Here is a 24,211-nt window from a genome sequence, read left to right as displayed (position 1 = left end):
ACCAATAATCAACGGCAGCATCAGCAATGCCAATCAATGTTCATTTACAATAAATTAAATACGACTCAATAACCATCCATTTTATTATCTGTGATCAACGAAGCCTTCAGAGTGCCCGCCTGGAGAAGAAACATTAAAACAGTTTTTATTGAGGATTTTTTTCACTGTATTTTAATTATAATTTGGTACTTAAATTAAGATTTATGTGTCCCTATTAATTCAGACTTTTACTCCCTTCTATTTCCAATAAAAGTAGCTATAGAAAAGTGAGAGTATGGTTTTACCATGTGATCTCTTTTTACTTAGAAAATTTTAATTCATTCAAATAAATAGTATTTCACCTTTTCAAATGGTGACTATATTCATAGTCACAAAATAGACCTTAATGGATATGTTTGAGATATAGTTTTTAAAAGAAGTAATATTCTTTAAAATATATCACTACTTTAGCATATACCTCTCCTGCTTGAGATATTAATGCCCTGCATTTAAAGCCAGGTGGAGGTGGGCTGTGTCTCCACAGTAGGCAAGAAAAGTCTTGATCTCAGTCTCTATGGCTTCTGAATGATCCAAGCTTGCTTGTACATACTCAGCATTTGGTTTCTTAAATTTTTCCTTTTATTATTTAATTAAATAAAGAAAAATAAAATAACTGTGTTTTAATAACTGTGAAGCACTGACAAAGGCAGTATTTCATTAGGGAGACAGAAAGAGAGGAAACAGAAAACAGAAATAAAAGTGTTTTGGTAACGTCAAGGAGGATTCCCGACTTCTCCATTTTAAGAGTGTTATTAAGTTGTTCTGGTTTGGAAGCTGATATTGAAAGTGAGTTTTCAACTTACAGCAATGCTAGGGAATACACAATCAACCGTGAGTTGTATAAGAACCTTATGTGATTGGTATAAGCACCAGAAAAACATTTTAGAAGTAAGCAGGATTGGTGGGAAGAGCTTACATATTCATATAGGTAAAAGAAGTTACCAAGAGGAGATAAGCATTCACGTTTTCATAAAACGATCATTGCTTTATCTTTTCAGGTGATTTTACCTCATGTATACAATAAGGTAACGCCATATATATATGGTCCCCAGATACTGGAGGGTCTTCCATATGATCAGAATTCCTGGGTGCTATGCTTTCAGAAAAATATTCAAAATAACGCGAGGCTTAACCTAGTGAACCTTTGGAGTTGCTAACAGGGTGGTGTCTGAAAACACACAGAACTCTGTAACTGGTGTGGTGCTGAGAGTGAGCAGTGTCGGTGGCCTGTCTGAAAGTAGTGGTTCCTGCTTTGGTTGCCTCTGATGTTCTTCCCAAGCACACCAGGTAAGCATGGCAGGAGCTTGCCTCTGTCTTCTTCTTGGTTGATCATTTTATGTGGTCGCATGGTAAATTATCCCTTCCCTTTTGCCTAGCAGTGACTAATAACATTGGTAATAGTAGGAAGGCTGAATTAAATGCTTTTGATGGCGCATGAATAACGTGTGCTGCAGGGCTAATGAACATGAACTCTGTGTTGTGGGAGTGAGAGCCAAGGCTCATCACAGAGGTCTCCAGGGCACCTTTCCTGGTGCAGGGATGTTTTCCCAAAGGAAGGTCCTGAGATCTGAGACTTTAACAAAATTCATAAATTTAATATGAACTCTGGTTCAAGTTGTTGGAAAGGAGCTTTTAAACACATGCATGAGTATCTTGCTAATTCATGTAGAAACTGAGGCAGGAAAACAGGCAGATCTCACACCCTGAGGGTGCCATTAAGCAATAGAGAACCAAGCACAGTCAGATCATTACCAAGTGGCAATCAATCATCAATAAATTCTGTGCCAATACCTAAACTAACAAACACATTTACGAGCTCATTAACTGAACAATATGTCCGTGAGTCTCAAGTTAGGGATCTGGCAACCCCACAGTTGGAATCACATATCTCTTATAGTGGTAGTTCAAAATTCGGATTGTCATATAACACTGACAATTATCCATAGCATGAAATGCCAAGAGAATCACAGATACTTCTTTTTGGCCTCAGAGTGACAAGAAAGCCCAAAGTTGGTAAGGAGTAGGTTATATGTTAAGTTCATCTTTCTCCATTGCTACTGGAAAGATGATCAGCAAAGCAATGATGCTTTGTTAACTAAATAATGTAAGATGAAACCTAGGAACCAAAGTACAGACTTAGACCCGGCACAACGTCCCTGACAAGGCTTGCTCTTGGTGCGTGCAGGGAAAACATGGACGCGCGTGCTTACTGTTGCTGCCAGCCACATGATCTCCACATTCTTTCTTTTCTTGGCTTGAATATTTTGATGGAGATTGTCCAACAATCCTTTTAAATCATTTTGTTCTTGAAAATGTGAAATATCTAAAGGAGAAAAAAAATAAAGGAGAAAACCATGAATCAGGATCAGCATGAAGCAGCTTCCTCTGGAGTTTTCTTGCAACATCTCTGCAAATGCGACTTTCAAAACAAGAAATGTCCTTTGGAGGAAAGAGTACGTAAGGGAAATGATATTAATCCCTTCCATTTTGTCCTTTATCTGACTGAACGTGTGCTTCAGTTTCCTCTCCTTCTATACTCTGCAGCTATGGTAACATTAAACTGCCTGAGAAACAACAAGAAAAATGTTTTTCATGAGTGTTTTTCTTTTCTGCCACTTAAGTCAGAGCTATCTTGAGATACCATCTCCTTTGGCCACTAAGCAACTAGCCTGGATCAAGGCTATACATTAAGTTGGGCATCATGTGTGAGAGAAATCTGAAACTTTGATTTGTAAACACAAAATCAGCTTCTGACTTTTCACCCATCTTGATGCTATTGCCATTTCGGATCAGGTAAGATTCTTTTTTATTTGGGAAGGAACTACTGACTGATATAGGATTTCCAAATGCTTCTGTGAACTGTTTTATTTAGACACTAGAAGCCCTCTTTCCAATTTGACAGTGAAAACTATATCCGGGTATTACCAAAGTTTTTTACAGAAAAAGGAAAAGCCCCTGTTGTCAAGTAGCACAGGTGACAGGAAAGGGGACAGCAAAGGCAATGTCGAATGGCAGGAGAGAGCTAGAGAAGGACCAGGGACTAGCTGCTGCTTTGAAGTGTGCATGTTAGTAACTAAAGCCCAGGTAGCAAATGGTCTACATTCTACACTAAAGCCGAAGGCAATGGGCAATTATGAAGCAAATGTTTCCAACACAACATGAGATATGAGCCAATGAAGGGGACAAAAATGCTCCTTAGAAACAGTGTTGGATCTGTAACACATAGTAGGAAAAGGTAGCTCACAAACTGAGGCATGAGGAATTCTTTTAGACTAAGCCTAAAAGACAGGAGGTGCGTAAGACCTAAGGTCCAAGTCTAGTTCACTCAGTTACATACATGGAAGACCCTGAGCAGATATTCCCAATCGTAATCATAAAACTACCCCAGATTAGCTTTAGTAGTGATAAGAGTTTGTAATTTCTAAGTTTTTACCAGATGCTTCATTAGCCAAATGACATATGGCAATGGTCTCTGGCACAGTTCCCAAAGAGTAGAGGAACTTTCTCAGGAAACTATGCAGGCCATTTATAAACACCCATGGCCACAAATGGTTTCAAACACACACACACACTGAAAATGGTCATATTTCATCTCAGGAATCACAAGAACACAATAAAATGAGTATTCTTCCATTATATATCCTATGTTACAGAAAAACGATGTAAAACATCTATGTGAAGTATACACATGATTTTACTAATTTCCTAAGTTTCAAAGTGAAATTTTCATCATCACAGAACTAAAGCTGATTCTCAAAGAAAAAGTTTGACCCCCAAACACTCTCTTAGCTGGGGCTACTATTGCTGGGATAAAACACAATTACTAAAAGAAACATAGGGAAGAGTTTGCTTTGCTAAAACTTCTACATTACAGTCTACCACAGAAGGAAGTCAGGACAGGAACTCAAAATAGGAAGCTGGAGGCATGAATTGAAGCACAGACTCTGGAGGAATACTGCTCATGGGCTTATTCCTATGGCTTGCTCAGCCTTCTTTCTTACACCGTCTAGTAGACCTTCTCAGGGTGGCTTGCCACCCCAGTGAGCTGAGCCTACCTACATGAATCATTAAGAAAATGGATGAACTTTTAGACATGTTTGCTCAATTGGGAGTTTCTCTTCTCAAACGACATGTAACATGTTGACAGAAAACAAACAAACCAATAGCAACAACAACAAACCAGGTAACATCATATTGCCAGGTGGGCCACTATCAGTCAGACGCCAGTGTTTAGACTGACCAATTTGAAAGAAACACTTAAGCAGAAGTAAACTGATCATTTTAAGATGATACGTATTTTTCAACTGCTTTTTAATCATTTAAAATAAATATGTGTTATTGTAAGACAATAAAGTTCCTATAAGACCAAGAGAAAACAGAATACAAACAGGACAGAAAGAATCTGAAGCCTGTGATACAAAGATGTATTATTAGATTAAACTCTCCATAATCTAATAAGAAAAACAATGGCCAAGCCCATATTAGGTGTAAGAAAATGTACTGAGGTTATAACGCCCCAACAAAGGTGCCAAGACTGATGGGAAGAGTGGACAAGACTACGGGGACAGGCTGGTGCAGAGGGCCCTATGAGAAACATTCTGGGTCTCTAGGAGCATTTGAGGCCAAGGGACAAATAGAGAAAAGGGATGGGGACTGGTCTGTGAAAGCTGGTGTGCGGTGGGCAACATGCCACAGCACTACAGGGTCCTGAGCTTAGCCCCAGCACTACAGGGTCCTGAGCTCAGTGTTTTGTGCAGATGTAGCATCTGGGTTCTAGCCAGAAAACAAAGACCACTGGTCACTCACATCTTCAAGGTCACAACGATCCTTGTGAAGCCAGTTCACTCAAGTATATGCCAACCACTTTTGAACCATTGTAAAACGATACATTTAGTCTAAGGTAAGATAAACAAAGTCTGGAACTGTGACGTAGAATGTTCACAGTTAATTAATGTGTACTTTATTATATATTTCATAGATCCTCACACACAAAGAAAGTGGTGACTATTTGAAGCAACAGATATATTAAATAGTGTGACCATGGTGACTGTTTCATTATATGTATATTAAACCACTAAATTTTATTTCTTACATTATAGTCTTTAATTATTAAATTATTTGCATTAATAATTAATGTACCATCCCACAGAAGTTACATATCATACACACACACACGTCTTCTTTGTAATAAAATTTGTGTGAAATAACTTTTAATCCTAGTGTGTATGCTGCATTATATATGTGTTTCACCCATTTAGAAAATTCCAGTTGCAACCCACCAAAATCATACAATATCAAGACAGAGAATGTGTATGAAAATCTGTGAAACATTGACTTAAGACAAGATGCTTGGTCAACTGGGGTGTTGGTTGTCCTCCCAAACCACGTAGTAAACGCATGGCTGCCCAGAAGAGTAAAATCTTGTAGGCAGGTGAAAGTGCTAGGGAGCCCAGGTTGGGCTCTCACTGGGGCTTCATGACTCCAGCCTTTTCTTCTTCCTTTCTTTGCTTCCTGGCCAGAACATGATTTTTTGCTGCCATCAATTCCTGTCATGACGGTCTGACTTGCTTTAGCAGTCGAGGCCTGGGATGGCCAATGCAAAGGTGTTCTCTAGGCAGTTGTTCCGTGAGTCATTTTCTGACAGCAAACTAGCACTGCCTACCACAGAGTTCAGAAGCTTACAGAATATTGTGAGCTCCTGCTCCAGAATTCCCCTCGTCCTATTGTGCTTGCACGGTTAGTTGGGGTTTCATAAACAGCTCTGTCATTTTTACAACAGACCAACGTGTTCAGGTTATCTTTACTAAAGTAATTCTTTTTCAGTGTTGACATAGGGGTTTGGGTTCTGAGCATTAGAAAAGAGTTTGTGAAAGATGGTGGAAGCCTGAAGACCACCCGGGGAACACATGAAATCTTAAAAAATATGGTAACCTAAACAAGACGAGCATCATGCCCACCCCAACTGACATGGCAACATTGGTGGGGGCAACTTACCTGGCGCTGCCAGAGATGAAGAGTTACAAGCAACCAATGGCCGCTGAGAGAGGAACAATCAGTTTGGGGCTTTTTTTCTTTCCTCTGGGCAATGACCTCCTCACAAAGTCAGCTCTTAAACTAATGTACATAGAGGCCATACCAACTGACTCAGTGGTGTGTGTGTGTTGGGGGGTGGAGTGTTCAAAAAAGGTCTTGAAGTTGAGAGGGAGTGGGGAGCATAGAATAAGTGGGAGGGGCAAGAAGGAGGGTTGGAAAAAAGAGAGCCATTTGAGAACATTCTATCAGACCTCTAAATGTGAAGCAAATAGCTATTCTTTACCCACTCCTATCTCAAAATGATTGTTTGTTAAAACACAGCACACAGATACAGTGTATCCTAGAAACTCCCCGCCTTGTGCATTCCATCAGAAAGAAGGCTTTTCTCTTCTCATTCTCCTCACTCCCCTTTTGTCCTCCCTTCCACTCCCTGACAGTCTCTTTCTGTGTATCTCGGTCTCTCTCTTCCTACTTCTTTCTCCTTTATATGCTGGAGACCAAACCAGAGCCTTACAAAGTGCCCTTCCCCTACAATACTCCATGCCTTCAATTATATCTCTAGAATGACAATTACAAGAATACAGCAATTTTTTTCAACCCAATACGTTCATTGGTACCAATTTTTTCAGCTCAATAAAAATCCATGTAGGACATAAAACCAGTTCTAATTTGAGAAAGGGTTATCACTAATAATGATTATTTTATTAATTTGTAAGGTTCAGTTATATCAACTGAATTCATGATCATTGAGAAACATGGGTTTGCTCTCAGTTTGCACCATGCTTCCTGAAATGTCTATAAAGTTAATGGACTGTGTTTTGGCCATGTGTTCATACATTATTCTAACACTAAATTTAGACAGTTCAATTGAACCTTGGGGCAACCTCCATACATGTATTCTTTTACTGTTTTTTAAATTGGGTTTTAGAAAGCAATTGGATGTAAAAGGTGCAAAATACTAATTGAATTGTTGTTTATCACGTTAAATAATAAAAAAACCCATAAATGTCGATAGAGGGGGCAAGCTTATAAGTGTTAATTCAGTATGCTGTTACATCTACTAACAGATAAAATAAGAAAACAGGGCTGCACATCTCAACATGGATATTACAAAAACGGTATTAAATAGCCAGGAAAAGAAGTGAAAACAATCATATGATTTAACTGTATAAAACTGTGTATACACATATATACATATGTTAAAAATATTCATGAAAATTATAAAAAATAAAATCAAGGTGTTACTTTCCACAAAAAAAGAAAGACTGATGTGTGGAAAAGCTTTAGCGAGGGCTCACAAAAGGGGCTTTTACTTTATCTGTGAATATTTGCTTTTTATAAAAATTCTTATGCTAGGTTATAGACTCCAAATCCCTAAATCTTTCCTCTATTTTTTCTTTTTACTTTTGTCTTTGAAATTTTCATAAGTTTCTGAAAACAAAGCTGTGATTCTAGAGAAATGACTTTCAGCGCCACTCCAGCCTCCTTGATGTGTGGTCCAGGATGAGTTGTCCCTGTTCCCCTTTCCACAACTGTAAATGAGTACAGCCACCATGCCATGCGTCAGCAAGCTATAGAGAATACAACTGATAAAGAGCTGTGGCAGAACCGCCTACAGTATTCAATTCTGTGACAACTTTAAAAATAGATGCAGAGATATGTTGTTCTGAAGAACACCAATCTCATCAAGCCAAACAGAATCCATACCCCACGGAACAGAACACGCAAGGCAAAAGCTTGCATATTATACTTTTCTGTGGCTCACCAAATGATGCCCCTTCACCAGCAAGTGTTCTAAACAGAATACTGACCATAATCAATGGCAGAGTGCTTGTGCATGAACAGGAACTATTATGCTTCTCAGTGGGTTGAGCTATCACACCAAGGAACTCTGGGAGTGACTTCATTTCTCTTGGTCAGATGACATTACACTGCCAGAGTGTGCCAAGCTGACAGACATCTTTAGTCATGAGGAGACTAGATGGATAATAGTGTCAGTGCACAAGAGGAACACAGAGATGAAGTGGAGGCAAAGTTATTTCTTTTGTACTTCTGAGTGACTAAAACAACCCTAATTTGAAGCCTGCCTTATGGCTGAATTTTTCAGGAACATTAATCAATGAATACTCTTTATTGTTCTAATAGTTCGAGTCAGGGTTTCTGTTCCTTGCCACCAAAGACATTTAAGGTAAATAAATGGTGATGTATGTGTTTTTAACACTAACCAGCCACTTTATAAATATGCTGTTATTATAGAATGGGGCAGACAATGAGGTTATTTCCAGATAGCATCCAGTCAGCTAAACCTGTGATGATGGTTTTAAACCATTGTGCCTTTATTCTTTGGCATTCTGTTCTTGGGAAGCTGGAGTCTATGTCCTCTCACCTTAATTTGGGTAGAACTGTGACTGTCTTGACAAACGAACAAGACACCAATAGCGGCATTTTCCAAGGTCAGATTTTAAGTGATTATGTAACTCCTATCAGATTTTTTTCCCTTTGAACTTTACTGTGTGACGTCTCCCTTTCTAGATAGCTACTGTAAGGAATAATCTAATATAAACTAGGAGATGCTCATGCCACGGGCAAGTGACATTTAGGTGACCGAGCATCGTGTCACGCTATCGCAGGCATGAATACTGAGCCCTCTGGATGACTCCAGCCTCAACATCCTGGAAAGATTCCTGACCACTCTCCCTTCTACCCCAAGTCACGGATATAAGAGAAGGGAGAAACTGCCCTACTTTCCTCATCAGACTCTAACCCAGCAGCTCTGTGAGCTGAAGTTAACTGATTCCATAATGTGTAAATAAGCTTGAGATAGCTTGTTACGTGGCAATATAGAGGAAACTACTTAGAAGGGATCAGGCACCAAGAGGACAGTGTCTCCACAGTGTTCTCTGGTTAGCTCTATACTCTGACATATGAATCTACTTTAATTAACTCCGAACAGCTGTAGCTGACTGTGTTAGCAAGCAGACAGTCACAACATTAGTTTGGAGGCTACAGAATCATGAACAGCATAAAAAAACAGTGTTGTACTAAAACCAGCTTTAACTAGTTTATCCTCATCACTCACCAGCATACTCTCATCATATACTAGTTTATCCTCACGACTCACCAGCATACTCTCATCTTATACTAGTGAATCCTCATCACCTACCAGCATACTCTCATTATATACTAGTTAATCCTCATCACTCACCAGCACACTCTCATCTTATACTAGTTAATCCTCATCACTCACCAGCACACTCTCATCTTATACTAGTTAATCCTCATCACTCACCAGCACACTCTCATTATATACTAGTTAATCCTCATCACTCAATAGCATACCCTCATCATATACTAGTTTATCCTCATGACTCACCAGCATACTCTCATCTTATACTAGTTAATCCTCATCACTCACCAGCACACTCTCATTATTTACTAGTTAATTCTCATCACTCACCAGCATACTCTCATCTTATACTAGTTAATCCTCATGACTCACAAGCATGATGACCTGAGTTAGACCATGCACAAAAAGCTGGGTGAGATAGGGCAGAACTGTTCCTCAAGACTAGTTAGGCAGAGACAGGTAGAGCCCTTGGAGCTGGCTAGTCACCAACTCTGGCCTATACTCTCTCAAAAACACAAGAGCCCCTGAGGATCAAATCCAAGATCATTCTCTGGCTGTTATCCTCATTTGTATACATATGCACGTGTACAGACATGAACACACACACTAAACAATGAACAAATAACATTGTCTATTAGGAGTGAGTTGCTCCTGTCTGTGGTACAACAGCATTCAACTTGAGTTATTCTATGTTGTATTTATATATAAGCATTGCTTTCCTTCTATCGGGTCCTTTTATCTATAGAGTTACTGTCTCAATGTGGTGATGTTACTTTATAAATTTTATAGCATTGTTGGTTTCAGTATTGTCCTGAGAAAAGACTTGGACACATAGAATCTCTGTTCGGGTGAGAATAAGGGTCAACTGATGTGGTAAAAATGGAAAATGCTGAGCAGTTCAGAACAACCCAGTAGTAGAGTTCCTCGGGTTTAGTCACAAGCGCAAAAGACAAAAGAAAAGTAAAAACTGAGAACAAGATGAAAGTTCAATGACAGAAAACCTTCCAGCTTAAATAAACTACAATTTTTATGATAGAACTGAACAGAATTCTTAGCATGCATATATGGCTTTTGCAAAAAATATCTACAGTGTGTGTGTGTGTGTGTGTGTGTGTGTGTGTGTCTGTGTATAATGGTTGAACATGGTGCATGAGGCCTTTAAACCCCAAACTCAGAAGACTGAGGCAGGAAGGCCACTGAGTTCAGGGTTAGCCTTGAATATGTCAGGGAAACCTATATCAAGACAATAAAAGAAAATGAAAACATATGTTTTAGTAATTTGATTGACAGTAAATTGATAGAAAGATGGTGAAGCAGATATAAATCTTTTTTTCTGAGATTTCTTCCTCTAAAGCTACTATAGAACAGTGGGAACCCCTGGGCTGTGAAGAACTCCGGATCACACCACAACCCCGTACAACAGCATCTGCATGTAGAATATAATGCTTAAAGAGCATTAACTCACCTAATTCTCAGGGTCTACAGACTTCACAGAGACATGGCAGGTTTCTCTTTCTAGAAACCAGAATGCTGCTTTTTCTTCCCCTTAGGATCATTTACTTTGCCTCAAGGGGAGGTAGAGACTTCTGTTCACTCTATGGGCTTTACTTTGCCTTTCTGGTGGGGACAAGGGTCCCATTGTCTCCTTCTCTAGGACCTCACAGGAAGACCATCTCTTTAGACCATCCCTACCACCTTAGCTTTCCATATATCCTTAAACACGTTCACCTGCTCTAGTAGTTTGCACACAATTGGTTCCCATAATCTCCTAGGACACGGCTTTAGTAGGACGTGTGGTTTTGTTCGAATGGGTATGACCTTGTTGGAGGAAGTATGTCACTGTGGGGGCGGGCTTTGAGGTTTCCTATGCTCAGGATACTATCCAATGTTTCAGTCTACTTCCTGCTTCATGAAAGATGTAGGACTTTCAGCTCCTTCAGCTCCACTATGGCCTGGAAGCTGCCATTCTCCCCATTAGGAAGATAATGGGCTGAACCTCTGAAACTGAAAGCAGGTCACCTCAATTAAATATTTTCTTTATAAGAGTTGCCATGGCATGGTGTCTCTTCACAGCAATAGAAATCCTAAGGAGGACACCTGCCATCTTGACAAACCAAAGAGAACAAAAGATGAAACAATACTCTTATTTCTCTTGCTTTGTGCCTGCCTTTGTCTCTCAGTGCACGTGTTGAGTTTCTGAAGGATGTGCCCCTTACTCTGTCTCCAACATGTTCCAATTTGTGCTCTCTCCTTAAAAGTCTATAATGTACTTTTGTTGTACACATTTCATTAAAAAACATTCCATGACATGCTATCATTGATTCCCCACATTTAATTGTTCTTTTTAATCTCCATTATTAACAAACGTGCTTGCTGTCTCTGTTCACCTCCACAGATGACAATCCAGTCTCTCCTGTTTGACTCCACTACAGCAACCTCCCCACTTTGGGGGGCTAAGGCTCTGGCTCCCTGCACATATTGATCTTTTCCTCATTTCTGGGGGGATTGCACAGAAATCTAATCATATAATTTATCTGAAATGAAGTCTATATAAAACAGAAGACTCATTTTTTTTATTTCCTTGTTTTTGTCAAGGAAGGAGTTACATAGGACTTGCTTCCTTTTTCCTAGTGTAGAACTGAATGCTGTAACCTTGTAGAGCTGCACACATCAGAAACTATCCAGGAGACAGTATAGCAACAACAGCAAAACTACAGGACTAAATTATTCAGAAAAAAAATGCATCACCCCCAAAACCATGCTTTTCTGCAAAGTGCTTTGGAGTTAATGTGGGTTATCTATTGATTGCACTGACTCATTAGACTGCATGCTACCCAGGCACAGATCTATTCATCTTCCTCTTCTCTGGTGATTGACACAGAGTTTTATAAATAATATCATCTCTGCCAATGTCTGCTAAGTTGAATGTGAGAATTCCAGCAAAAATTGCATATGTGTGATGAAAAATATGACAATATCATACCTATTCTTTTTGCAAATCTGAGATTTTTTTCTACAACAAAGTATTTTCTACGCAATCCTTGTTGCTACAATGGGTGAAATGCTATCTGTGACAAGGATGTCAAATGTTTTTGTAACAGTTTAGATCAGTGAAAACAAAAGTGTCTTATTTTTCCTTCTTGCTCTCAATGCCGCACAGTATTATGGGAAGGAAGTCCACCCATGGTGAGTTTCTAGGAGACTGCGTTAGGGACAAAGGAAAAATGCTTGACCATCAATATTAGGAAAAGGACTGTGACTTTGGATGTGATAAATATCAGACGGTCCTTCCTCCTCTAAGAAGGGGAGAACTCTTCTCTGACCCCTTCTCCTAAGCTCTGGGACACATCTGCAACATCATGGTGACTTTGGAACATGAAGCTATATCTGCACCAGCTGGTGACTTAGAGAACCCTTTTTTTCGACTTTATTCTGAATGCAAAAGTTAAGCCTTAGGACCCGAGGATTCAAAAAAAAAAAAAAAAAAGAAACAGCAACAAACCCTGTGCAAGGATCAGACTGAGTGAGGAGCTGACCCTGCCGACTGGAATTGCCAGCTGATCACAGGTGCAGGCAACTAGCACAGAGAGGGCCTCGGGGGAAACAGCTCCAGAAGATTTACTATGGTGTCTTAGCTAAAAACACAAACCCCTGAAACCCGAAACACTGTACAAAGAAAAGCAGGAGAAAGAACCCACAACAGCTGGCTGGAGACATGTAGACCCCAGGCCTTCATTTCTGATACATAGTTGCTGCTTCAAACCAACGTCAGACAGGAGAATGGCTGCTCACTGTGGAGAGCCCTCTGCCCACTAAACCTTCCAATAATGGCTTTTTTTTTTCAGCTGAGGGAATATGAGAGTATAGGATCATAAATGAATACTTATTCTACGGGCAGTGAGATTTTTACACAAATTAGCAGGTAATTCACTAGACTGTCTCACGCATCTCAGAAGGGCGAGGTCAAGGCTGATGGGCCACTTTTATTCAACATCACACTCCTGTTTACTAACAGCTAAAGGCTAAATGCCCAGTAACATTCATAGCAACTATTAAAGGAAAACAACATTTTCATAGATTGCTGAATTGAGACTATCCACTGAGCCTACACATCCCACGGAATTAGTGAATATTTGGGGGAGATTATACTTGCTCACACATTTTCCTATCTGAGTAAAAGAAAACTTAACTGCTACCTGACACTGAGTGAACAGATAGCCTAGGGAAGATTCCACATCGCCCTGAAGGAACAAAAGTAGAGGATATCCACTAAGATTAATGGCATCCTCGGGGAAGAGGTGATTTTTACTTAGAACACCACGTAAAATCCAAGCATTTCATTTGTAAGTCATGTAAAACACAGGATTAAAAATTTCACATACAACCTATGCATAGTGTATTAATAAAGGCAAGTACTAGGCTTGATAAATTATCTGTCCTTCAATATAAACTCCTTAATGTTACTGTAAAAATAATAATAGATTTTTTTGGATTAAAGAGATGACTCAGAACAGTCATATCTACCAGAAATACAGTTCTTGAGATTTTAGCTAAATTCTTAGTCCCTCTCCATACTCCTAACACAGCTCTTTGGTTGCCTTTTGGAAAGAAATGCTCCCCAAGTTCTGCTTTCGGTCACCCCCAGAGGTCCCTGTGACTATACAGATGTGTGCTGCACTTTCCTCTCTCCCTGGATGCACCCGAGTTTCCTGTTACTATACAGATGTGTGCTGCACTTTCCTCTCTCCCTGGATGCACCCCAGAGGTTCCTGTGACTATACAGATGTGTGCTGCACTTTCCTCTCTCCCTGGATGCACCCGAGTTTTCTGTGACTATACAGATGTGTGCTGCACTTTCCTCTCTCCCTGGATGCACCCCAGAGGTTCCTGTGACTATACAGATGTGTGCTGCACTTTCCTCTCTCCCTGGATGCACCCCAGAGGTTCCCGTGACTATACAGATGTGTGCTGCACTTTCCTCTCTCCCTGATGCACCCCAGAGGTTCCCGTGACAACACAGACGTGTGTTGCACTTTTGCTGCAGGTGTATCCACAGTGACACCACCACTCCATTCTGCAGAAAATCTGATAGCTTTGCCTCAAAAATGTAAGAAATAAAGTAGGGAAAATCAAGCAAACTACGATTTAACCCATCAGATGTGATTAGCTCAGTTTAAACTAGTTCAATTTATGATGATAAGGATTAATATTTAGAATGTCAATAGAAATTCTGCTGGCATTTGGAAAGTGGCAGTTGTAGGTTCTCTTCCAATACCCATGACTTCCACTGGTAAGTAGAGGACTCGCCCCTCATCAAAGGGGTGGCTCGTGCAACAGAGGCCATTGCAGAAAACGGCAACTGATGACCGTGCAGAGAACAGGCGAGTGACTTGATGAGCAGTCCCTAGTGTACAGCACAGCTTCCTCACTACAAGGTTGTGGGGGAGGGGGACAATGGTGAGAAGCCCCGAATTAGACGTGTACAGCAAAGCTTCCTCACTACAAGGTCATGGGGAGGAGGTACAACAGAACGGGAAGCTGGCTCTGAGGATTAATCTCCTAGAAATGTCAGAGAAACTACACCCATGAAATCTCATCAGCATGGCTGCCTAAACAAGACACCGTGAGCAGACACGCTAATGTGGAAGGTGGAAAGGTCACACTGCTTCAGTCCTTGATAAAGAACTGTAGGCAACTAAGGACTTCCTGCTGGCTTCCCCGGGAAAGGGGCCTCAATTGGCTCTCTAATACAGAGTGATCAGCCCCCAATCATATACATAAAATTTACATATACATACAATACCTTATACAGACTGATCAGGATAACTATATGTGTGTGTGTGTGTGTGTGTGTGTGTGTGTGTGTGTACGTGTACTAAAGACACTTGATTATATAGTCAGTTTTTCCCCTCATGGGATTACCATCTATGAATTCAACGACCGTAGATCACAAGTGTTCAGAAACAAAACTGCATCTGTCCTGAACCTGATGTAGTCTTTGTGTATATGTGATTATTCCCAATAAAAATACAGCATAGTGAACAGTTCCATACTTCTTAGATTGCCCTAGGTTTTTATTAGTAGAAATGATTTAGTTTAAGGTATTTGTAGGGTGTCAAGAAACCAATCCCTCATGGACATTGAGGGGGGCTATTCTATTTAATTGCTAATATAGAAAGTTTAATGTTCTTAAATCTTTAAACATTTATTCCCTTGAATAGTTTAAATTACTGAGTATATAAATATTTTATATTTCATATGCTAGGTAATACTTATAAGCACTTCTCCTTATGTCCTTTTAAGGTGATACGGTTGTTTCTGGCATAATAAAACCCTTCACAGTTTGCAGCAACATACTTTGAATTTACACTTTGAATAAGGACAGCATACTAATAGCTCTAAAACACTGCTAAGGACCAGACATCACTTGGAAGCATGGGCTCCGGGAGGATGGAGGAATCTGGAAAGGAGCTGAGGGCCTGCTTTGCTGACGGGTTCCCAGGTACGTTGATGCTCTCAGGCTGGGGGCCATATGTAGTTTTCAGATATCAATGTAGACAGAAACCACATTGTAAGTAAAAGAAAATTCTGAGATTATTTTAGAATGAAAAGAAAAACAAAGCCTTGGAGCAACTAGTGACCAATGTCTAAATCTCAGTAAATTTAATTAATCAATAAAGAAAAGTAGTTTGGTATATACATATTAGTAACCCTAGTGAAATTAACAGGTGTATAATTCCAAGCATGCTGGATGCTTAAGAAACCACATTTGAAGAATTTAATTTTTGGCAAAAATAATATTTTATGTGAAATATAATAACATAAAAATTATAATGTAAATACCAGGAAGTGAACTTTGCTATCTATCTTCATATGAATACACAGGTTGCTGTTGTGTCATGAAACAATACTTACTGGGTTCTAGAAAGATCTGAACGTACTGTTGCATAAGAAACTCCAAGCATAATCAGACACAGATCAATGAACAAATTGCTTGTAATTTGATGGCATCAGACTTTAATTGCAGCTTTTGTTGTAAAGTTAATGTTTCACATTTGTTTAAACTTAGTTTTTTATCGGTACACATATCTGAACAGATTATACTAGAGATAGACGGTCAGTCTATAAATCCAAATACTCTAGAGCTCCGTGGGGAAAGAGCTACAGAAATAAATAATAGAGAAGACAATTCCAAAGTTTAAAACATGCCTATCAGATTAGACATCTAAAAACTGCACATAAAACAAGGAATCTGTCCCTTGATTTATAAACTAACCACTATTCTGGAGAACATGTAGTCTACCTGACTTCCTCTTTATATTCATGTGCCATATCTCATGTCTAAAAGATTAAACACAAACAGTCAAGGTATTTAAGTGTCGAAGATTATATGGAATTCCTGTGTACCCAATTGAGATTTCTAATTATAACACCCATATTTCTAAATCTTGGCATTTTCTGCTGGTACTGCATTTAGTGTCCCAGCACGAACACCAGGCAACAGCATCCAAGGCAAGGAAGCAGGCTTTGGCCACACCCCTGGGTAATCATGCCTTTCCTTTACAAAATCTCAAAATCACTGTGAATCCCCACTCCATGCCGCTTTAGTCATGGCCCTTGTCTCTAGCCCCTCTTAAGACAATTAATTAGACAACGGTTGTTAGTCTTTCTACAATGTGTATATACTTACAATCAGGCGGCATCTTTTCTGTGAATATCGAATAATATTCTTGAACAAGTTCAAAGTTTTCTTGATTAATACTTTCTTGCAAAGAAACATCTCCAAACCTGAAAATAGGAAAACAAAAATAACCAACCTAACAACAACAACAAAAGCAAAGAAGGGAGTTGGGGAATATGAACTGGCACTAAAGATAAATAGATGGCAAGGTTTTTTGTAACCCACTCCACACTTTTTTCTGCAGGGCTGCACCCCATCTGTCTCTGTCCATACGAGATCTCCTGTTCGTACTTGCACAGAGATTGGAAGAACATGTGTGGAAACTGGGCTGGATAGCATCTTGCCCTCTGCCAACTGCTGGGTGCATGGGTGTATCCCTGAAGTCTCCCAGGGATGACTGCACCTTGAATGTATTCGGTGTGAGCCTGTGAAGCCCAGCAACTGTGCACCGGTGTTTCTCATCTTCCTCTATCACAGAGCTTGTTCCTGTATCCCTCTGCATCTGTCTTCTCTTTGAATGGGTCCCAGTTTCATTCTTAAAGCTTGTCTCTCTAGCAAGTGGCTTCCAATATGTACCTCCATCCAAATCTATAAATACACTTCCTAGGTGTCAATTGACATCTCCATGTAGATTTACTATTCCTTCCAAACCACAGACTGAAATCCTTGTAAATCCACTTCCAATTTCTACCACAAATTCGGCTCTGAGATCTAAGTAGTATTCAGATTCCTCTCTCTGGCCACTTTATCCATTTCTCACTGGACTTTTCAAATCTCTGCTTTTGTCACTCCCTTTAGACAGGTGAGATTCATCTCATAGTGCTTTGAGGACATCTTAGTGACATGCCTCTAGCCCCTCTTTCCCTTCCACCTATCCTGTGACATATTCCTAGAACAGTATTTCCAGAAAATGTTTATTATCAGCTCTGTATCAGCCAGTAAGTTAAAATGTTAGAAAAGTTAAACTAACACATACTTCCTCATACCAGGTCTCTAAGAGTTTCTCGTCTCTCTATAAAAACCAAATGCAAGTCCCATTGTCACATCTGCCCTCTACACAGCACTTGAGGGACACGTGTGGGGTGCAGTTAACCATTCTCCTTCATCTGAGCATCACAACGCCCACGAGACTTCCCCCACTATCTTTCTCTGAGTATACTATTTTACCTTCCGTGTCAGCTTGATGAATTCCTATCTGCCCTTCAAAGCTGGTGAAAGGTAGCTTCCCTTACAATCCTGGTTCTCAACCTTCCTGATGTTGTGACCCTTTAATACAATTCCTCATGTTGTGGTGACCGCCCCCCCCCCGCAACCAAAAATTATTTTGTTGCTACTTCATAGCCGTAACTTTGCTACTGTTATGAACCATAATGTAAATATTTGATCCCCAGAGGAATTGCTACCCACAGGTTGAGAATCACATCCCTACAAGGAAGTCCCTATCATAAAATCACAGTATTTTCTTTTAACTAGTTTTGTTTCTTCAACATCTTTGCTTATTTGGAGACCCAAATTTCATGTGCTATTTGCTGACAAGCTTCCTCTGGAGGATGATGGTCCTTTCTCCATATGCCCTATACCTGGCAAAGAGGGATCTGGCACAACCCATGTTCTGCATCTGTATCAACCTGTACCTGAAGACCAGGAATAGAGTGTCCAAAAAACACACAGGGAATTTCCTTAGGGATCTCTGACTTGGCTAGATATTGTAAGTAACTGAAGTGTCGGACAAATGTTGTGTTCTCACAAAACTCATGCTCCTTTGTGGAAACTGTATCCTCCAGGGTGTCTCTCTTTATTGCTGTGGCCTCTAAGGGAATAACCGAGGTTAAATGATGATACAAGGGTCTGTTCTGACCCCACAGGATTAGTGTCCTTACAAAATGTGATACCAAAGATCTCTGCCCTCCCCCTTCATACATGTAAAGTAGAGGTCATGGGAGCATAAAGGAAAAGAACCGTCACCAAGAACCAGTGCCCTGGAACTGGCTCATGGATTTCTCAGACTCTTAAGTGTAAGGAATGAATTTTAGTCTTTAAGCTGTCTGGTCTTCAATCTTTATACTTGTCAAAGTAGGTTTATGTAAGAATGGACATATAAAATAGTTATTATTTGGATGAATATTAAAGAAAATGTTACAGGATTTATGCAGTATATCTCCCATGCAAGAGTTGCCTGGGTAGACCAAAATTTGAAATCATGAAAGTAGGCATCAAAGAACAGAGGGGACGTGATTTGCCTGATCAACAGCACGCTGATGTCAGAGCGCCAGGCAAACTGACATTCCTGCTTCCCTCAGCATGTCACCCTATTGGCAATTTTGTTGGTTTTCCAAATCCTATCACTTGTACACAGCTTCCAGGTACTTAAAGACACATTTTTTAATGTACAAGGTAGATAAAGGAAAGGAGAATGTTTTCAAAATCAAGTGACCTATGGTGCAGTTACAACAGGCCAGAATAATGAAAACTCGTCAGTGTGTTTGTTTCTCAAGGTTCTGGCACATTTAAACTTACTTAGGGGTAACTGTACACAGTTTCTTTGTGTGTACAGTTTACTTTCGCACAAAAAGTAACTAGAGAGTGTATTAGTTGAGAGGAAAATGTTATACATACCTATGTCTAAATTCTATAAGCAGAAATACGGCTTTTCAAAGACCCTCTGAACACCATCCTTCTCACGAAGCCTACCTCTCAGCCAGAGTCTGCTGCTCGTTGATTCCAACATTAAACAGAACTGGGTAGACATGGAGCAGCTGGCCTTCTTTAATCTGCAGAGGGAGCGACTCAAACATGGCAGCCGGGAGCCTGACCTCCACCACGTAGTGTTCTCTGCGGACAGCGAAGGGCGGGAAAGAAACAGTACTTGGTATTTGCTTTCGGGTGTTTGCGGTTCATCGGGAGGGAAAACAGGTAAGTTGGACCACGACACCTTCGATGCTTTTGTGGTTATCTGCTCCCCCCCCCCACCATTCACTGAAGAACATACACCCGTTTCATTGTTAAAATGCATGACATATGCAATGGCAAGATTATGTGTACCTACACTCTCAGCCTTGCTCCGAGTTCCACAGGAAAGGAGGATGATTACCTCACTTTTTACGACACCTGGCCAAGTGCATGGGCCGTCTAAAGTTTTCTTCACTTATCATTAGAACCAGATCAGTCCTCCAAATAGGGACAATAAACATATTAATGGTTTTTTCAGTATAATGAGTCTTAATAAAGTGATAAGTAAAATTGTTGCAAATTAAATGGGAACTGTCCCACACAGTTTGGTGTTTGAGCAGTTGGTACCAGACAGTTGCAGTGTGTTTGGAGGTGGGACAACTAAGGAATGGAGGCCACTGTCCATGGCTTAGGATACTTCACGTTTAGAGTGTGTCCCTGCCCTTGGTACACAGAAGTGTGGCAGTCACAGTCAGAGGTTCCGTGTCATGGAGCCATCCAGAGCTATACCTTCCCTTCCCGATAGACCATCTTAGCTCAGATATGGAGACCAGATAAGCCTGTCCTCCCTTGAGTGGCTTCTTCTGAGGTACGTGGATGAGCAATGTGAGTAGGATACACATTTCTTTTTGCCTAGCTGGATGGAAAAACCTGCCTGTTTGGGACAACCAGACGGAAATAACATTACTGAGTATGTAATTAACCTCAGGCACTTGTGATTCTTTAGAAAATTTTGCAGAAAAAAAGAAACATTTTTCCACTAGAAAATTTCATTAAAAATGATCCTAAACTACACAATGTTGGAAGTTTAGGATCCATAAAATGAGTCCAGCTCCTTGCATATGTCACACTTATTATCTGATGTAGGAAGAACTTGAATGTAGACATGTAAAGAATTTACTCTAGGGACCGGAGGAAGCCACATATTTTCAGAAGTACATGGAGTGGGTAGGAGCATAATTTATACATTGGAAAAAGAACAGGACAAAGAGTGAGTTTCCCTTTAACAATAATTTTAAATTTTCCAGTAAAATATTTTGTTAAATACTATTGATAATAGACTCATATTGTGGAGTAGGATATTTGTTTAACTATGTAAAGATTTGTTGCATTTGTTTGCATTGCAGAATAATTGTTTAACTAGGCAAAGATGTGTTTCATTTGTTAATGTTGCATTTGTTTTACTCTGGAAAGATGTATTGCTGTTTTATCTTGCCTGCCTAAGGCACCTGATTGGTCTAATAAAAACCGGAATGACCAATATCTAGTCAGAGGAGGGATAGGCAGGGCTGGTAGTCAGAGAAAAAGGAGAGCCAGCCAGCCATGGAGAAAGAAGAAAAGTAGAAATGGTTTGTAGAGGAGGCAAACACACACACACACACACAAACACACACACACACACACACTACTGGTGATGGAACCCAGGCCCAGCTTTCTCTGGGCTGATGACCAACCTGAGGTCTCTGAGCGTGGTGTGCAAGTAATTCTCTTAACTAAGCTCCCTCCCTACATAAGACGGCTGTTTGAGGTGGCTCTTGTTATAGCAGAGAAGATGGACCCAGATGCATTTTTTCTGGCCTGGGAATACTGTACTTCTCCAACAAGTTCTGAATGTAAATGCGGCTGGAGGGATATCCTCAGCGAGAACCTCCTTCCCCTCACTGGCACAGTGGCCGGGTAAACTCTCTCATGAACGGTGAGGGATGTGTCAGCTTATCCCACTAGGTAATAAACTTCGGAAGAATGTGTTATGTTCCAGATGCGTTTGTGAACAATTTTATTCATTTTTCCTCCAATAATAGCAAAGGATGAGTTAATATTCAGATGAGACATTTACTTTCATTGGGCTCTGTTTATTTTGTGCTCCAGAGTTCTCTTCTCTACACGAGGAACTTACTGTTATGTATATACCTTTGGCATATAATTCTAAGTAACTATTGTATGTTTACTTGATCTGTTCCGCATCTGTCTGTAACACATGTTTACACTACGACCTGAGATGACTTCAAAATTCATGTCACTCATATAATATTCAAATGTGATAACAGCAGATCAATCAAAATTGGATGACTTCTGAATGAAACAAATTATTGTATGGTACAATTCTTCTATTAAAAATCTCTTTTACATGCCATCTTTTTTTATTATTTCTGGAACTCTGCCTGTCATATTCTGACCTTATAAGCTATTTATTAAAAAAAAAAAAAAAACTTTTCTCGGAAATCTCAGAGTCTGAAAGTGAATTGTCAAAAATAATTTTAAAAAATGGTAGAATATGCACTTGACATAAGAATATATCCTTCCTTACATGTTGCTGCTTTTAACTGAATTTAATTTGAAATCATCTCAAGAATTATGAAGCTATTAGCTGAGCAATTCTCGCAAAACACCCAGAGCTTTGAACCAGACGGCGTGAAGAGGAGTTGGCTCTGGATGCTGCCGCGGCTGCAGATTTCTTCTGTTTCATAAACCTTATTATGTGCAACCTCATGACCATTTCACAAACATGCATGAGACTTCCAGGATATTTTCAGGACCTCCTGGTATCATCCAATCTGCATTTATTTCTCATCAAAAAAAGGAGAAGGAGAAAAAGAAAGAGAAGCAGAAGGAGAGGGAGAGGGAGAAGGAGAAGTAGAAAGAGGAGAAGGAGAAGGAGGAGGAGGAGGAGGAGGAGGAGGAGGAGGAAGAAGAAGAAGAAGAAGAAGAAGAAGAAGAAAGAAAGAAAGAAAAGATGAAAGAACACCAAGCCTGAATTCTGAGGAAATATGCCCACAAAACGCCATGAGTGTGACAACATCTAGATTTTGGGCAGGGGCACCACTCACCGCCTTCCTGTGAGAATGGGCAGGTCATCACTAGACTTGGCTTCAGTTATTTTAAATGCCACTTTCCTCAAGTCTGAAATGCCGACAGCCATGTCCTCGAGCATTCCAATTTCATCACCTGCACAGGGAGAAAGGTACCTTGTTAACAAACAGACTATTAAACTAAAATGCTGCTCACTGCGGTGCCTCCCTGCTGGAGTTCTGCCTGGCAGTGCAGTGACTGAGTTTCTCAATGCACTGAGCCCATTCAGCATATGCCCAGATCAACTGTGCAGGTTTTCAACAGCGAAATAAGAATGCTTTTAATGGACTGCAGATGTCGGTGTTCCCTTTGAGGGAAGAAGAATGTTCACCTGTACTGGGAAGCCAGAGGGAGATTTCTAAGCCTTTTTATGAAGCAAACTATCATTTAGACATCTTCTATTGACAGGACTGCCATTTGATATTTTAGAATAGAGGGATTTACTGATCATTTCATCAATTATCAATCGCCTAATGCTAATTTTGTCTTCAGATTCTGAAAAACATTGCTGAAGACATAATAAATGCCCTAGATTAGCTTATTCAATAGAAGTAGAATGTGGGCTATTATTCAGATTTTCTGTTCATCATTTCTTCAAATGAATAAAATGAAACAAAGCAACATTAATTTTAATAGTACAGTACATATAATCCCAACATATACAAACTGCAGATTCACATGTAAAGCCACATAAACTTCCCACCAGTTAATGGAAAAAGCCTCTGCTAGTCTTTGCAATCTGGTGTTCATGTCTAGAACACATGGATTTGGGGGTAGCTGAATATCAAGCACTCCATAAACACATGGGGCTCTCGTATTGAACAGCACAGTCCTAGACATGAGGCTATGGTGTCTTTACAATCCAGTCAATGAAACCAATGTTGTCAATAAGCCTGTATATTTAAAAAAAAAATCCAGATGACTGCTAAAGAGCCCACTCTGAAATAACCCACAATTCTATCTTCAAAACATAAATTGAATCCCAAGGAAAACCCAAGGGCAAGCAAGTAAGAACTTACAAGCTACACCATTCCTCTGACATGTGGCATAGAAAAGGTTCACCACTGAGTTTTCACCTTATCTGAGAAAACTGATATATTATGACTATGACCAGCAATAAGATCTTAAGACAAACCCATGCGATACTCACTATAGGTGCTTAGCAGTTCTTCATAGGTGCATGCAATACTCACTATAGGTGCTTAGCAGTCCTTCATACTGTGCTATCAAGCCCACTGTGTGAAGCTGCTGGAGGAAGTCGGGGTCATGCAGACTTGTATGTAACTTGATGATAAAACCACACACCAATCCAGCAAGCTAAGGAAAGAAATCATTCAAGAAATTCACTGGGGTCAGCAACCTTATCACCTCAGTTTGTAAATATCTTCAGATTTTTGAGACATCCCAGCTTTAATTAAAATTCAGCAAGTGTATATAACAAAGCTGCTAGAATTTGCACATATTTATTAAAATAAATTGATGGTCTTTAATCTAGGGTGGCATTGTCTAAGGGTTTGGGAATACAGAATTGA

General features: G+C 39.9%; 1 protein-coding gene across 6 annotated transcripts in view; it reads right to left on the bottom strand.

The window, feature by feature from the left end:
• The window catches only part of Inpp4b (inositol polyphosphate-4-phosphatase type II B), a 766,439-nt gene that overhangs the window by 44,281 nt on the left and 697,947 nt on the right, over nt 1-24,211 (bottom strand). For all 6 annotated transcript variants that reach the window (XM_041663514.1, XM_041663517.1, XM_041663511.1 and 3 more), the window contains 5 exons: nt 23,873-23,996; nt 22,658-22,775; nt 19,572-19,712; nt 16,890-16,987; nt 2,250-2,362 (listed from right to left, as the gene is read on the bottom strand). In XM_041663514.1, coding sequence (XP_041519448.1) covers nt 2,250-2,362; nt 16,890-16,987; nt 19,572-19,712; nt 22,658-22,775; nt 23,873-23,996 — 594 coding nt within the window. The remainder of the gene's footprint in view (nt 1-2,249; nt 2,363-16,889; nt 16,988-19,571; nt 19,713-22,657; nt 22,776-23,872; nt 23,997-24,211) is intronic.

This window comes from Microtus oregoni, unplaced genomic scaffold, assembly GCF_018167655.1.
Source record: "Microtus oregoni isolate MIOR12 unplaced genomic scaffold, Mior012 000014F_ref0000157, whole genome shotgun sequence".
Taxonomy (NCBI): Eukaryota; Metazoa; Chordata; class Mammalia; order Rodentia; family Cricetidae; genus Microtus; species Microtus oregoni.
The sequence above is the reverse complement of the archived record's forward strand: the minus strand, read 5'-3'. Positions and strand labels throughout refer to the sequence as shown.